Raw genomic sequence first — 16037 nt, 5'->3', positions numbered from 1 at the left:
TTAGGATTCATTTTGGCTTCTCATGAGCACATCACACTGCCAGTTAACAGATGGATAGTTCTTGATTAAACAGTACACAGAGGTCCTGTTCTCCCTCAGTAATTTTCCAAAAACTTAGTCAGGATGAGCTGAAATGAGACACCAAAAGGGAGGTTTGATCCAGAAAAGGCAGAAAAGAGCCCAAAGTAGAAAGTGTTTAACTGTGTTAAGGTAGAATGGAGCAGCCATGGTGTCTGAGGGAGCTCTGCAGGCAGAATTTCCCTTTCCTGGTTGTCATCACGTCCCTGCAGAGCTGCTGGGGATTCTTCGTCACTGGAACAAAATGTTAACACGGTTTTATGTCCTAAACCCTTTTCACAATACCTGAGGTGCTGAAACATGCCTGTGGTGACTCCTGCAATGTCTTGGCAGATCTTTTCCAGAAGCTCTTCCGGCAGGACCTGCTGGTGGCCAGCTTGTTCCGGAACTTTCTGCTGGCAGAGAGGATCATGAGGTCCTACAACTGCACCCCCGTGAGCAGCCCCCGGCTGCCCCCCACCTACATGCACGCCATGTGGTGAGTGCTGGGAGCCCCGGGGCTGTGGGAGTTCCATGGGTCCCCGCAGGTGTCCCCAGGGACCTGCAGCACCCTGGGATGGTGGCAGTGTCCCTGCCCGTGGTGGGGGTGGCGACACTTTAGGGTCCCCTCCAGCCCAAGCCATGCCACGGTTCCACTGGAATCTGTGCAGAGCTTCCCTGCTCCGGTCAGTGGATCAGAATGGAGCAGCTTGTGGCAGCCTAAAGCCCATCCCCAAAGCTGCTTCTGCTCTGGGCACTCACTACGTTCCTGTAATTCTGTGGTGCAGCAGCTCCACTGCAGCCCTGGCACCTTTCACTCCAAATACCAGAGAAATGGGTCATCTGCTGCCTTGTTTTCCCAGGGCAAAGCTGCTCCCCAGGGATTGTGTGGGGTGGGGAAAGATCCTTAACTTGTGTTGCTGAAGTAGAAGAAATTCCTGCTGTAGAGTTCCTCTACTTTTACTGTCACTTTTAAGATGATTAATGGCAATGGAGGGGGAGCAGTTATCAAAAAGCTCTTAAATGCAGTTCTGCCTATCAAACCAATGTCCCACGAACAATTATAGTAAAAAAATAATAATAACAGTAATAACAAAAATTCTGGCTTTTATTTTCTTGCTCACTGTGATTAATAGAGCAGCAGCAAATGAGGCCAAGTACAGAGGGGGGCAGTGACAGTGAGGGGGCTCCTGGGGGACAGAACAGAGCCTTGCCAAAGGCTGAGGGAGTGATAGGTAAAGGCAGCTGAGGGGGCTCAGCCTGCCTGCATTTCCAGGAGCTTTTTAATGGGTTTGCTCCATAAAAATGTGGAGGAAGGTGAATGTAGAGGGTGATGATGAATGAGTGTAGCACTGATGAGCTCAGATTCTCAGAGCAACCTGGGACAGTGGGAGCATCAGCTGAGCTTTAAGGTCCCTTCCACCCCAAACTTTCTATGATTCCATGGCATGGTTTCTGCAGGCAAAGGGGCCAGGCTGGCAGCAGGGAGGCCCAGGAGCCTTTGCAGATGCAGGCAAACACTGAGGAGGCATTTGCTGGTCCCACAAAGCTGCTTTAATTATTGAAAATCCTGGAGGAAACTGGGGAGCCTTTGGCTGGAGCTGCCAGCAGCTGAACATTGAGTGCTGGGACGTGGCAAACAGTGACCCTGAGTGCTTTGGATCAGCAGCTTCTGAGGAAAACTGCTTTGGGCATTTGTGAATGGGATGAGCTGTTCTGTCAGTGTCACCCAGGGCTGGGACACTTGTCAGGGCAGAGCTGGAAAAGCCATCCGTGGTGACTCTGAGCTGCTGCTGGCCGTGGCAGGGCTCCAGCCATCAGCTGCAGTTTGCTAGTGCAGGAGGGTAGGACACAGTGTTGCAGGAGTTTCAAAATTAAGCAAGTAAATTTCTGGAGTTATTTATGGCTTGTTTTTTTGCCAGCATATTAAAAATCTATATTTTCTGTTCCTTACAGGGACATTATTCATTCTTATTGCCAGCCTATTAAAAGCCTGTGTTTCTGGTTTCCTATGGGAATATGACTTGGAGTTGGTGTTGCCATCCCTGGGTTGAGCCACAGGAATGAAACTGGGAACTCCTGGATCCCACTTTTTATCTCTCTCAGACTCACATGGCAGTACAATGGGGTCTAGAAACACATTTTCTTTGCTCACATTGTGGTTCTGGAGCAGAGTGGTGCTGGAAATTCCTTTGGGAAGCTGCAGGATGGTGCTGGAGACACCTTTGTGAAGCCTCTCAGAGCACAGCACCTTTGCTGCTGCTTTTTAGGATTTACCAGAAGAAATTCCATAAGAACAGGCACACAAGGAGATTTTTTCCATGTGAATCCTAAACACTGGTGAGGTAGAGAGCAAGGGAGCAGGGAATTGACACACTTTATTCAGTGCCCTCCAAAAAACGTGCAGTTTGCAGCAAATCCAGCAAAGGGGAAAATTCCACTTTTGTCCAAGGTGGCTCAGTGGTTATTAGGAACTTTTAGTAACGACAGATTTAGAAACTAATTTAGGGCTCGTTTAAATATTTTCTAAAAATAATTACTTTTCTGTCACCTTTCACTCAGGAATTTCTAATGGATGCCTTTTCTGAAACCTGCAGACCCATTTTCCAGTTAGGATGAGCTGGGTGATGAGATGAGGGCAGGGGATTTGGCCACAGGGTGCTGGAAAGGATGAAACTCCAGCCAGGGCGTTGTGGGGCTCATGTGGAACCAAGGTCTGTGGCTCCGGCTGACCCAGCAGAGTTTTCTGATGGGTGATTTATGCAGACTTTTCCCAGATTTTTGATCCCCAGGCAGTGTTTTGGGGAGTGAGTCTGGCTGCTGTGGCAAGATCTGCACGTGGTGGGAGCAGCCCTGCAAACAGTCCCTCACCTTGGGCATCAATTTTTACCTCCTGGATGATTCCCACTGCCCCTTCTGGGGCACAAAGTCAACCTGTGCTCTGTCTCCTCTGCTTACCCCATCTCTGCTGTGGAGAGTTCCCCAGGCCACACTGGGCTGCCTCTGAGCTGGGATCTGGCACAGGTGTAGCACAAGTTCTGAGGCTGCTGGAGGTAGGAGCTGCTCTGCCTTTTTTAAAACTTAACCTTTCAAGTTGGTGTTCTGGCCAATTCCTTTGGGAGATTACAGTATTTTACAGATTTTAGCTGGAGCTTGAGGAAAAGTGAGAATTTCCATTTTTTGAGGGGATATTTAACCCAGGAGCTGTCAGTCTTCTCCCTTCACCAAGCAGGGAAATGTGGTTTGGAGTCAGGAGAGCTGATCTCTGTGGCCGTGCCCCTTGGACAGGATCTGACAGGTTATTTCTGGTTTTCCTACTTTTATTGGCTTGCTGAGTTCTGCCTGCTCAGCCCCTTCCCCTGGGGCAGGGGCTGTCTGTGTCTGTGTGGTGCCTCTCTCTGCAGGGTCTTGGCTGCTGCAGGCAGTGCTCTAATGCAGGATTAATATTAACATTAATATTAATATCCATTGATTGGCTGTGCTGTTCAGCTGCGAGTGGCTCTGTCTATTGTGCCTGAGCACAGAGCTCTGTCAGCACCTTGATCTCTGCTGTGATGGATTAGGGTTTGTGCATTACTGCTGGTGCCAGCTGCTTTTATTCACGGCCTCTGAAAAGACCTCATAATGTGTTTGGAAATATTTCCTAACACAGGTCATATATTAAACCCCAAGAGCCTTAATTATGCTTTGGAAGAGCTACAACCCATCCCTAATAGAAACACTGTGGTGTGTTTGCAGGCCATGAAATTTGGGTTGAAAGGAGTCATAATGTACTGCAAATACAGGGAGCTGGAGATTGGGGCTGGAAACAAAACCATAATGCAGCAAGGCAATTCCAGGTGGAGCAGCAGAGGAGGGTGCAGGATGGATCAGGGCTGCCCAGCCATCCCTTGGGGAAATGAGGCTCCTGGAGCTGCACCCAAACACTCAGGGGCTCTGCAAGAAGAAAGTGATTGTTTGAAGAGGTATTTGGAGCTGTTTGACGTTTGAAGGATTAGATTAGTTCAGATTACACTGTAACCAGATATTTTTTGTGTCTATGTGTTAGTCTTACCATCTCCAAGTCCCATTATTGGACTAGGAGACTTTGCTGTGGGACAGAAATAGCAAAGCCTGTGCCCTAAGTTGTGGCTGGAGCAGGGGGACGTGCTGGGAGAAGGAAAGGATTTCAGACTTGTGTCAAATATTCATGGTAATAACTAGTTTTTAAAAATAGCTGTGTCTGAGCAGCTTCCCAACTGTGCCCTAAAGCAGCTTAGGGAGGTGACAGGCTGGCTGCCACACAGGTGGGCTGGGGCTGGCACCTGGGGATGTGCTCACACAGGGCATGGCTGGCACTGGACTGCCAGAACTAATGGGGAATGTCTTGGCCAACAGACCCCAGGGGCTGGGAAATATTTAATGGCTCCAGAAATGAGGTTCAGAAGGAGGAGCTGCCCCAGGACTGAGCGGGGCTTCAGCCTCCCTCCAGCTGCTCCTCCAGGCAGGGACACTCCTGTTCCTGTACCTGTGTGGTGCCAGGTAATACCCACCACTCCCAGGGGGAAAGAGAGCATTAAAAGACGTCAAGAATACATTTTTTTAAAAAAAAGACAGAGTTAAAAGCATTAGACATTGAGTCAGCCCCAGAAATTTGAGTGTAAGAAAATCAGCCTCCATGAGCTGCCAGCTAATGGGTACCCGTGGGTGCAGACAGACGGGCTCTAACTGGGCTGAGTTTCTGCTCTCTCAGTGGTTCTGGGGGTTTCCACTGCCTGGCAGTTCGTGGGTTTGGGCAATAAACCAGTCCCTGAGCAGGGCTGGGACTCTGCCTTCTGTTCTTTGCTTGAAGTCCAAACTTTGCAGCACCTCTGGGAAACAAAGAGGCAGCTGATGAGTTTGTGTTAAATTATTAAACATTCAGACAGTCCTGGTGTAGTGAAAGGGTATTGGGCTGAGGGGGGGTTCCCTCCACAGACCATTCCTTTATTGGTGCTGGCTTGCTTTTGGGATAAAGAAAATCCCCTTTTTTAACTTCCTGTCAGTCTTCCTGCTAAGGAGAGCTTTTAACTTTGTGCAATTAATTCAAGGTAATATTAAAAAATAATCCTCTTTAACACCTTCTTTCATAGCATAACTCAGTTGAAGTCCTGGGGTGTTTCACAGGGTTGTCACCCTGTGGATCACTGTGTCACCCTGTCAGGGTGGAGGGCCTGGAGTTATTGGAATAGAGCAGTGAGGAGGGAGGAAAGAAAGATGTTGAGCCCTTTGTGTCCCAAATGCAGTGAACACAAATCTTGCAGAGCACTTTGCAGACAGCAGTCTCTGCTGAGGGGGTGCACTGATCTCTGGCTTGGCTTTCATAAATCACTGGTGGGATGCAGCTCCTCCCATCCTGGGTCCCTGCTTCTCCCAGATTTATCTCTTGTTTGTGTGATGGGATTTAGGCAGCACATCCATGGTGTGCCCACCTTTCCCGTTCCCTTTGGGATATTAAAGCTGTCAATCACTGCTCCTCCTCCTCCCAGCCATCACTGTCACCAGCACTGTGACAGTGTTTTCCCTGCTCTCCCTCTCCCCACCCTCCAGGGTTTATTCCTTTCCCATTCATTTGTGGCTTGGTTTGAATCTTGTATTTATTGTAACACGAGTTAAATGCCATTGTCTGTTCAGGCAGCACAGTGAGTTACCTGTGTGTAACCTGTGTGTAACCCTGAGGCTCTGAGGAGGGAGCAGCTGCTGCAGTGATGGGAAGTAGAGGAGTTTTACTTAGGTTGCTGATGTCCTATTGGCTGGAGGATTTGTGTTTTCCACAGACACAGCAGAAGCAGCATTTTGGGTGGTTTGGAAAGGCTGGAGAATCATTTCAGAGCTGCTTTGGAATGGTTGGAGGAGCATTTGAAGTATTTGGCTTGAGCAGAGCCTCTTCCACAGCTGACATTAATGAACAGCCCTTGGTTGTGGAGAGCAGGAAGGTTAAGGTTTCATGTTGGTGGTTTTTGTTTTGGAAGGCTGAGAAGGTTGGCAGAGGTTTGAATGGTTTGGGTGACGTTGGCTACGGTGGTTTCCAACAGCCTGTCTTTAGAAGCGTCAAAAAGAGATTTCGTTTTAATCTACTCAAATCTCTTTTAAATTTTTTTGTTTGTTCTTTCTGATAACACTTAAACCCTTTGAGATCTGACCTCGCAGGGCTGCTTTGGGCATTTTTGTAGCAGTATTAGTGCTGCTTATCTAAAATTACTGTGTAGAGCTCAGCATCTTCTCCGTGTGCTGCTGCAGTGTGTGACCCTCAGAATCCTTTTGTGGGTAGCCAAAATCAGAGCAGTTGTCTCTGGTCTCTGAACCATTCTCCTTCTGCATAGTAAAACATACCTCAAAGGCCCTGTGGGCTGACATTCTCCAGTGCTGCAGAAATTTCTTTAGGTGTTTTTCCCATTTCTCCCTGGAACCAGGGAACATCGAGCACTTCTAAGCCAGACAACACTGTCCACATTCCTGGATGGTCAGGATTTCAATTTCCCTTGCTGTTCCTTATGGACAACTTGTAATGCCTTCTCTTCCCTCTCTCCCTTCCTGCAGGCAAGCCTGGGACCTTGCTGTTGACATTTGCCTCTCCCAGCTGCCCACCATCATCGAGGAAGGAACTGCCTTCAGGGTGAGTTGGGGGCTGTCCTGACACGTGGGCCCAGCTCCAGCCATTCTCTGACACCCCAGTTCAGCTCACCACTTCTGCTGGGGCAGTTTGAGGGTTTATGTTTGGGAAAAACTGTAAGTGGCTGGCACAGGGTGCCCAGAGAAGCTGTAGCTGCCCCTGGATCCCTGGAGGCTGGAGCACCCAGGGACAGTGGAATGTGTCCCTGCCCACGGCAGGAGTGACACTGGATGGGCTTTGAGGCCTCTTCCAAGCCAAACCATTCTGGAATTCAGCGATTCTCCCTTAGAGGAACAGACAAAAATCAAGTTTAAGCTCTTCCCTGCTGCATGATCCAGCCCCCAGGTGGGGGTGAGCAGGAAGCTCTGGCAGGAGAAGCAGTGTCTGAGAACTCAGAACATTCCACAGCACTCAAACTTGACCAGGTGCTGTTACCCAAAAGGGCCCAACATGCAGCACAGTTTTTGAAATTAAAGGCCTAAATGTGAAAGTTATCTCTTATTAGAGTTCTTTTCAAATTTAAAATAGAGTTTGAGGGTGTGTCCAGAGAGTTCTCTTAAGCTTAGTGTTGTTAACAGGAGTCACTGGGGGTTTTCTGCTTTATTTAATCTTGCAGAGCAGAAAAGTAAAATTTTTAATATTATATTTCATTTAAATTCCTTTATTCAGAATGGATTTTTCTTAATATTCCTTTGACATTTCATGAAGTGAAACCTTTAAATAATAATTACTATACAAGCTCATGTCCCTGTTCCACCCTGATGTCTTTCTAATTTTCAGTAGCATTCTTGCAGTTTATTTATATTAATTTCCCAAACTTCCCAAGGTTTTCTGGCTGTAATTACAGGTTGTCTCCAAAGCCCTGAGTGCAGGAGGAGAACTGTGGGCTCCTGCCAGGCTGGGTGTTGATCAGGATGCCCTGAGGCCTTTATCCTCCCACCCCTTGCTTTCCTCACTCTGTGCTCTGCTTTAGAACGTAAAAAATACTATTTTTCTCTCCTGGCTTACGTTCATTTTTACTTTCAGTCTCTAACAATGTCATTGGAGGCTTTTTTTATTAGTGTTAACCCTCAGCTGGGCATTCTCTGTCAAGTGAACTGAAATTCAGGAGATTTCTGAGTGTTTTGGGGTGGGAGGAGGCACAGGGCTTGCTGGGATCAGACAGGAGGTCAGCAAAGAAGAGTGGCCATTCTTAGCTGGAGATCGATTCAGGCTAGGCTGGGAACAATTTACAGGCTGGTTTTCAAGCCTGACAAATGTGGTTTATTGAGGATTTGGGCTGCAATGGAGGCAGGTTGAGCCTCAGTGTGCAGCTGGGGCTGGGAGGCAGAGTGCAGCCAGATTCCAGCCTGGGTGGGGGTTGGCTGGTGCTGGCCAGGACGCAGGGAAGGGACAGGGGACAGTCCATGTGGTCACTGTGGCCACTGGCAGCTTGGCAGGGCTGGGGAGCACCCGGGTGAGGCACAGGGACCTGCTGGGGGCTGGCAGTGCAGCCTGCCCTGGGCACAGCCCTGGGCACACCCTCGGGGCTGGGGTGTCTCAGCAGCACATCACAAACCTCTCCTGGCTACTCCCAGGTGTTCTCGCCTGCTCAGAGGTGGAAAGCACGATAACCTGATGGAGGAGGGCCTGGGGGCTCCCGCTGCTCCTGCAGGGATGGGTTTGGCCTGGGTCTCTCTCCCTCCTCCATCCCTTCCCTCCTCCTTCCCCACTGATTTCTGTTTCTCTGTGGATTTCTACCTGGAAGCTGCTGTGTGCTTTGGTCAGTGCGTTCTCAGCCCGAGCTGGCAGCATATCCTCAGGGTGATGGATGACACGAGGGATTGCCTTTCATTGCACCTGGGTTGTGTCTCTGTGGACAGGGCAGAGGCAGCTCTGAGCGCTGCTGCAGGAGCGAAACGGCCTCTGCAGAGCTGATAAATCCACTGCTGCTCCAGCTGCTGCTCTGGGCAGAGCAGCCACGCTTCCCTAAGACCTTCTGTGCTCACTTCTCCTCTTTCTCTGCTCTTTCCTTCTTTTCTTCCCAACACATTAAAGGGACGTGTGTCTGCTCAGTCTTTTGGAAGTTTTGTGCATGCAGAAAACCCCAAGCTAACATGTATCAGTTACAAACCATGGCTTCAGGGAACAGTGAGGTCCATAGGTGTCAGAACTCCTGCCTTCACTCCTTGGTGTTAAAGCCATGCCTGCATTCCCACTTTGCTCCCCCAGCACAGCCCCTTCTTCGCCGAGCAGCTCACGGCCTTCCAGGTGTGGCTGACCATGGGCGTGGAGAACCGCAACCCCCCGGAGCAGCTGCCCATCGTCCTGCAGGTCAGTGCTGGGTCCCTGTCTGTGCCAGGGGGGTCCCTGTCTGTGCCAGGGGGGTCCCTGCCTCTCCCTGTCCCTTCCAGGGGTGTCCCTGCCTGTCCCTGCCCGTGCCAGGGGAGTCCCTGCCTCTACCTGCCCGTGCCAGGGGTGTCCCTGCCTGTCTCTGCCCGTGCCAAGGGGGTCTCTGCCCATGCCAGGGGTGTCCCTACCTCTCCCTGCTCATGCCAGGGGTGTCCCTGCCTCTCCCTGCTCATGCCAGGGGTGTCCCTGCCTCTCCCTGTCTCTGCCAGGGGTGCCCCTGTCCATGCCAGGGGTATCCCTGCCTCTCCCTGTCCCTGCCAAGCGTGTCCCTGCCTGTCCTTGCCCATGCCAGGAGGGTCCATGCCTCTCTGCGTCCCTTCCAGGCGTGTCCCTGCCTCTCCCTGCCCGTCCCAGGGGTGTCCCTGCCCGTCCCAGGGGTGTCCCTGCCTCTCCCTCTCCCTGCCAGGGGTGTCCCTGCCCGTCCCAGGGGTGTCCCTGCCCGTCCCAGGTGTGTCCCTGCCCGTCCCAGGGGTGTCCCTGCCCGTCCCAGGGGTGTCCCTGCCCCTGCCAGGGGTGTCCCTGCCCGTCCCAGGGGTGTCCCTGCCCCTGCCAGGGGTGTCCCTGCCCGTCCCAGGGGTGTCCCTGCCCGTCCCAGGGGTGTCCCTGCCCGTCCCAGGGGTGTCCCTGCCTCTCCCTGCCCCTGCCATATGTCCATGTCTCTCCTGCCCCCTCAGCCTCGAGCTGCCACCCCGATGGCCTTTGGGAACAGAAATACCAGGGGCTTCTCCAGGATAAATAGAGCTGCCTGTGTGTTCACCAGACCCATGTGGATGAACCCAAAGTGCTTTTCCTGCCCCATCCCGTGGCTCTGGTCCATGTCTGGCTCTGCTGCCACTCTGAGAGCAGCACATCTTCATTGTCCCTCGTGTGGCATCTCCTCTGTGTCCCAGCTCTGTCAGGCAGAGACTTTTATCTTCCCATTTTCAGAAAGTGGAAGTTACTGCAGCATAAATTGTTTGGAAATGTCTTTTATCCGTCTGGTTCAGCCTGGGAAGTGCTCCCTTTAATGTGGGGCTGAAGTCTTGCTGCAGGAACTCACAGCCAGGTCTCTGCAGACCTGCAGGGTGGGGGGTTCTGCAGGCACTGCTCAGATGAGGCAGAGGTCTCATGTTGGAAGGAGAGGAAATCCAGGGGAAGCAGAGCTTGGTGTTTCAGGCAGTGTTCTATGGCAGGGCCAGGACTGCAGCTGTCATCTGGAGCCTGCTCTGGCCTCCCCTCCCCTGCAGTTTGTGCTGACAGAAATACAAACCCCAGCCCAGGGACCTGTGGGTAGCACAATTTAAAGCCTTTTTTTTTTAAGGAATGTCTCTTGTACAGGGATCTGTGAGGAGACTCCCCTTCCCTGTCAGCTGGGTGTGTGACTGACAGCACCATCCATCTCTGCAAGACCAGATTTTAATTTCCTGAGTCTCCCAAGCCTTGAGAGATGAGGTGGATAAGCAGATGTGTGGTTTGTCTCTGTCACTGCCATGGAAGCAGGCAGGATTTTGCTCCAGCTCCAACTTTGCTGCTTTCCAATGGATTGTTTGGCACCAGCAGGCTCTGCAGAAGCGTGACTGCAGTGGAACTGAGAGGTCACCTGGCAAAGGAACCTGTGTTCCTGCCTGGAGCAAATCTGAGCTGGGACAGCATAATTGTTGTTATAATTATAGCATATTAATTGTACAGTGGAGTAAGATGGGTTGGTAACAGGTCTGAGCATCCTGAGAATCCAAGCCCAGATGATCCAGGGCAGGAAGGGAGGGAGTTTCAGACCCCAGGGAGAGAAGCCATCAGAGAGCAGCAGCACACACAGCCTGGCCAGCCTTGATCCCTGTGAGATTCACTCTGTGGGATCTCCTGTGCACAGATCACTGCAGGCCCTGACTTCACCCTGCCTTTGTGAGGAGCTGCCTGCTAAAATACGGACTGTGACATGTCAGTGATCCCCCTGTGTCCTGGCTCATCCCTAATTTGCATGTGTGGATGTAATTAACTGCCCATTTTCTGCCTGGGAATGGTGAGGGATGCAGCTGGTGACTCAGGGCTGTGTGCGTGGGGTGGCACACGAGCACCTCCATCATTCCACCAGGAGGAATAATGGAATGAAGGAATAAAGGAACTGCCCCCCATCTTCACCCCAGGCTCTGGAATGTGTCTCAGCCTGGGCCCAGGGTGTTGTGCAGATCCAGTGGGGAGCTGGGAGTGGGAAATCCTGCGAGACCGAGGGCTTTGTTTGGGGTGGACAATGGCAAACCAGAGCTTTCCCAGTCAGACACAGAGTGCTCTGGGGGAATGTGCTGTGGGAGGGCAAAGTGTGGAGCTGGGGTTCATCTTCACCCAGACAGCCTTTCCAATTAGTTCCCTTTCTTGGCAGAGTTTGGAGTTCCTTGGTTTCTCTGCAGGCTGGGGGGTCCCAGCTGTGCCACATCTGTGCCTCTGGCCCCTGCCAGCTCATGTTGCTGCCCCAGCCCTGCTCCAGCCTCACCTGCCCTGCTCTCTGCTCCTGCTGTAATCCCAAATAGCTGCCCCTGTTATTCCTGGGCTGGTTGATGGAATAGACTGGTGCCAGCTAGGGCAGGATGACCAAAATCCTTTATCTTATGACCTGTCCTGAGATCTGAGCTCTGATATTCAGAGTGAACCCATAGCAGCAGTTATCACATCCCCCTGCTTTCTTCTGGACTTTTCCTGCACCACCTCAGTATCCAGTACCAGTCATCCAGAGTGTGAGATGTGAGCCAAGTAATTTAGTTATTCTTCAATATTAAACATGAAAAATAATCTAATTTCAATATGCAGCATGCAAACACACTGAGAAGGGGATGGAAATGGGGAGGTAAATCAAGGAGTCTCTTTCCCTGAGATCCATGCTGAAGGATGTTCCTCAATTTAAACTGAGGATTAAACGTTGCATTCCAATATCTTACATCTGTTAAGGAGATTAAGAACTGCAAGTCTATCTGTTAATATTTCACACCAGGGTAGGTATAAGCCAGTAAAGCACCACCTCATTAGCGTTGTCAGACTCCATTTTAATGAGATTTTTATTAACGACCAACATGACCTTTTGCTCCCTCTTAAGTGTCTGCTATTGATTTGCCAAGGAAAGCAAAGCCTCTTCCTGTGCTCCTGGGCTGTTGGGAGCAGTGGGAAGCTGGGCTGGCGCTGTCCTTTGGGTCCTGCTGCAGGAGCCACCACCAGCCGGGCTGGGAAAGGCAGCTGGGATCCTTGGGGATTGCTCCACAAGGAGCATTGCCAGCTGCCAGACTTTGGCAGTGGCCCTGCAAGCACAGGAGGAGTTTTCCCTGACCAGTAACCCCAGTAACCCCATCCCTCTGCCCTGCAGGTGCTGCTGAGCCAGGTGCACCGGCTGCGAGCGCTGGATCTGCTGGGGAGGTTCCTGGACCTGGGGCCCTGGGCTGTCAGTCTGGTGCGTGGGGGCTGCACATGGGCTCCAACCCTCCCTCCTGCCCCAGCAGGGGTGATAAATGCAGCTGGTGGCTGAGGGCAGGGAGCTGGGGAGGATCAGCCACACATCTGACAGGTGACCGGGGTGGTGTGCTCGTGTGAGCGCTGTCACACGGTTTGTGTTGGTCACATCCATCCCCCTGTTCCTCCTCAGTACACCAAAGGGAGTTCCTTGCCAACAGTTAACTGTGAAATAATGCAAGGGACAAACCAGGAGGAAATATCTGGGGCAGGTAAGAAGGTTTGTCATATAAAATAAATAGCCCAAAAAAGCATATGCATTTATTATGTGTTCTTTGAGCTTACTGGCTGCATCGTTTTCTTCTCCTCCTTTATCTGTTTGGTGTCTGGATTTTACAAGCTCTTCTGAGCAAGCAGCAGCTGCATTCTGCAGTTTGGAAAGTGGCAGCACAGTGTGGAGCATAAATAAGAATTAAACAGAGGAGCAGTTTAAAGCACTCCCATAAATGGAGCTGTTTGATGATAAAAGTGATGAAGACGAAGCACCAGCTGGTCATGGAGCAGCTCAGTGATGGGACTTTGCAGTGGTTTGCTTTACCTCCTCCTGGAGAGACCTGTTAATTTCCAGTGGGAAAGCTGAAATTCCTGAACTTTGTGATGTGTTTAGCTGGGAGAGCCAGCTGAGCTGAGGGAAGTGAGGATATGGAGCATAAAACAGCCCCAGGCTGTGAGGAGAGGAAGCTGGTGCTGGATTAACTCAGGCTCTCCATGGACCAAATGAGTCTGGAAATACCTGGTGCCATTCAAGATTAAAATAACAACAGACAAACACACAGGGATCCCCTCTTTACTGGAAACATGGGAAATTATTTCCTACCAGATTTCTCAGCTGTGTCTGTAAAAATGCTGCATCCTGGGCCCTGGTGGGGGACTCGGCTGCCTTGGGGGGTTTGCTCCCAGGGTTTTACTGACAAGGATTTGTTCTCTCCCTCCCAGGCTCTCTCTGTTGGCATTTTCCCCTATGTGCTGAAGCTCCTGCAGAGCTCAGCTCGTGAGCTGAGACCTCTCCTTGTGTTCATCTGGGCCAAGATCCTGGCAGTGGACAGTGTGAGTATTCCTGCCCCAGCAGGGCACTGCCTCAGCCAGAGCTCTGCTTGCTGGGCTTTCAAATAAATAATGAAGCTGGTAAGTAATTGCAGATAAATTTGTAGAGTCGTATCTCTGACTCAGTGGTTTGTGGGTGCAATTAGTTGAGCACTGTAAAATTATTAGGAGAGGTGCACACATTAATTCAGGCACAATTGCAAGTCCATGTAGACTGTCTGAACTGCTGTGGATGTTGGATCTTTCCTCTTAGGGGTTTATTTTAGTATCTCTCCTGCCTTTCAGTATGGAGCATAGCACTGAATTCATGAAGGTTTTCCTGCTGTTGATCCAGCACTGTCAGGTTTAGTTTTATAACAATATTTTCATTAACGTCCTAAGAGGATTTGGGAAAGCAAAGAAAATGAAAACTATTCATCTTGGAGCTCCTCTGGAAAAGCTCATTTGTGGTGCACCCGAGGCTGGTGCCTCAGCCCCAGGTGTGTGCCAGGGGCTCAGGTGTGATTCCCATGTGGTGTCATGCCCCTCACACCTTCCCTCCCATGCTCTGGCATTGCCTCACTTGTTTGCAGGCTGAGCTTTACAGCAAAACACACAAAAAAACAACCTCTCAAATGGTGTGTTTGGGTTTCTTTGTGCTGTTTCACTCACTCATTCTACCAGCACATGGTGGGAGTGGGAGGGGAGGAGGGGGAAGTGCTGTGGACTCTGCTGAGGGAGGGCACAGGCAGCAGCTCCTTGCAAACAGAATATTTTCTGTTAGTCTGAACTTGCACACCAAGCCTGCAGCCTGGCTGGGTCACGCTGTGTTCCTACTCCCAGAGGAGCTGTTTATTCCCTGAGGAGAAGGAGGAGGAGGAGGTGTCAGTGCTGCTGGGTTCCTGTGTGTTCCCTGCTGGGAGGGGCTCAGGTGAGGCTCTGTGGCCCTTCCTCCCTCCTGAGCCCCAGGAGCTGGGCAGCAGAGGCAGAGCAGCAAGGGGTGGCCTGGGCAGTCCATGTGCTGCTGTCCAGGGGCTGGTCCTGCGTGGGGAACACAAAGTGCTGACACTGGAAGGCTCTGAGAGGAGCCTGGGGCGAGCAGGAGTCAGGGAAGCCTCTCTCTTGTAGCTGCAGCCTGGCAGCAATCCAAGCCCTCTGCTCCTGGCTCTGCCAAAACCAGCAGCCTCACTCTCTTCAGCACTAAAATATTCCCTTGCATCTCTGCCTTGCCATCCCCCCCTCCCCTTTTAGCAATTAGTTCCCTCCTTCACCTTCTCCTCCTGATGAAAAATGCATGATTCTGTCCCGTGCCACAGGGAGCTAATGCCAGCTCGGGGTTTCCTGTCTTCCATTTTCACTTTCTCCACGTGGATCCTCTCAGAGTGACCCCACAACATCAGCCTGGAGCCTGGGCTGGTGTGTCAGCAGAGCCCTGAGCTCCCCAGAGGCAGCTCTGCAGCCTGGGCTGGCTCTAGTAGGAGCCAGAAATTACTGGGGAGGTTTAATGTACACAGAGGTGGCTCCTCTGACTCTTCCCCACAGCAGGAGTTCACATTTCCTGCTGTTTGTGGCACTGTGGGAGTGGCAGAGGCTTCCCTGCCCTGGCCCTTGGGGCTGTCTGGTTGCAGCCCCCAGGAAGGGCTTGAGCTTTGTTTGGCTTCTCAAATGAAAACCAGGTGGGAGAAAAATGGTTAAGAAATGAAAGGTTTCTATGTCACTGGGGGGACAAATGTGTGTGTGGTGGTTCTCATTGTGGTTTTCTTGTCTCTCTTTCAGTCATGCCAGGCTGACCTGGTGAAGGACAATGGGCACAAGTATTTCCTCTCAGTCCTGGCAGATCCTTACATGCCAGTAAGGACAAGTCACATTTATTCAGACTATTTAGCATTTGCTTGCCTTGTTTTTGCTGGTGTGCTGCTGTTGGGTTCCTCCCCCTGCAGTGGCACCCAGTGCTGTGCTGGGCAGAGCCCCTGCTGAGCTGTGTGACACAGCAGCCACACAGCCAAGGCTTTACAACTCCTTTGGGGTGTGAAAGCAGTCTCTGAGGGTGGGAGCTGGGGCTCCAGGATGGCTGCTGGAGCAGGGAATTGCCCCACAGCTTTGGCAATTCCCTCTGCAGCAGCTGGGTTCCCATAAGAGTGTTTGGGGGTCTCCCCAGAGCTGCTTGGGAGCATACTGGGGAAGTGTCTGGGGTGTAACAGGGCTGGTGCCAAGAAAGGAGAAAGAAAGTGGGAATTTTCTCATTCTTTCACCATGGCACAACCTGCTCTGGGGATGATGCCCTGTTTCAGGGTGGGCTGTGGCTGTTCCCTGCCCTGTTCCCAGGTAACCTCAGTCTGTGTTGTTTTCAGGCTGAGCACAGGACAATGACAGCGTTCATCCTGGCTGTGATTGTCAACAACTACAACACTGGGCAGGTGAGTCCCTTTCCCTTCACCCTCTCCACCTCTCTCTGCCTCATGCC

The 16037-nt window shown here is 51.4% G+C and overlaps 1 protein-coding gene across 2 annotated transcripts in view; it reads left to right on the top strand.

Moving 5' to 3' along the window:
- RPTOR (regulatory associated protein of MTOR complex 1) overlaps nt 1–16037 on the top strand; it is a 97932-nt gene that overhangs the window by 40006 nt on the left and 41889 nt on the right. For both annotated transcript variants that reach the window (XM_030287692.4, XM_030287691.4), the window contains exons 9-15: nt 412–556; nt 6616–6691; nt 8900–9001; nt 12408–12491; nt 13487–13597; nt 15350–15424; nt 15925–15990. In XM_030287692.4, coding sequence (XP_030143552.1) covers nt 412–556; nt 6616–6691; nt 8900–9001; nt 12408–12491; nt 13487–13597; nt 15350–15424; nt 15925–15990 — 659 coding nt within the window. The remainder of the gene's footprint in view (nt 1–411; nt 557–6615; nt 6692–8899; nt 9002–12407; nt 12492–13486; nt 13598–15349; nt 15425–15924; nt 15991–16037) is intronic.

The sequence above is a fragment of the Taeniopygia guttata genome, chromosome 18, assembly GCF_048771995.1.
Source record: "Taeniopygia guttata chromosome 18, bTaeGut7.mat, whole genome shotgun sequence".
Taxonomy (NCBI): Eukaryota; Metazoa; Chordata; class Aves; order Passeriformes; family Estrildidae; genus Taeniopygia; species Taeniopygia guttata.
The sequence above is the reverse complement of the archived record's forward strand: the minus strand, read 5'-3'. Positions and strand labels throughout refer to the sequence as shown.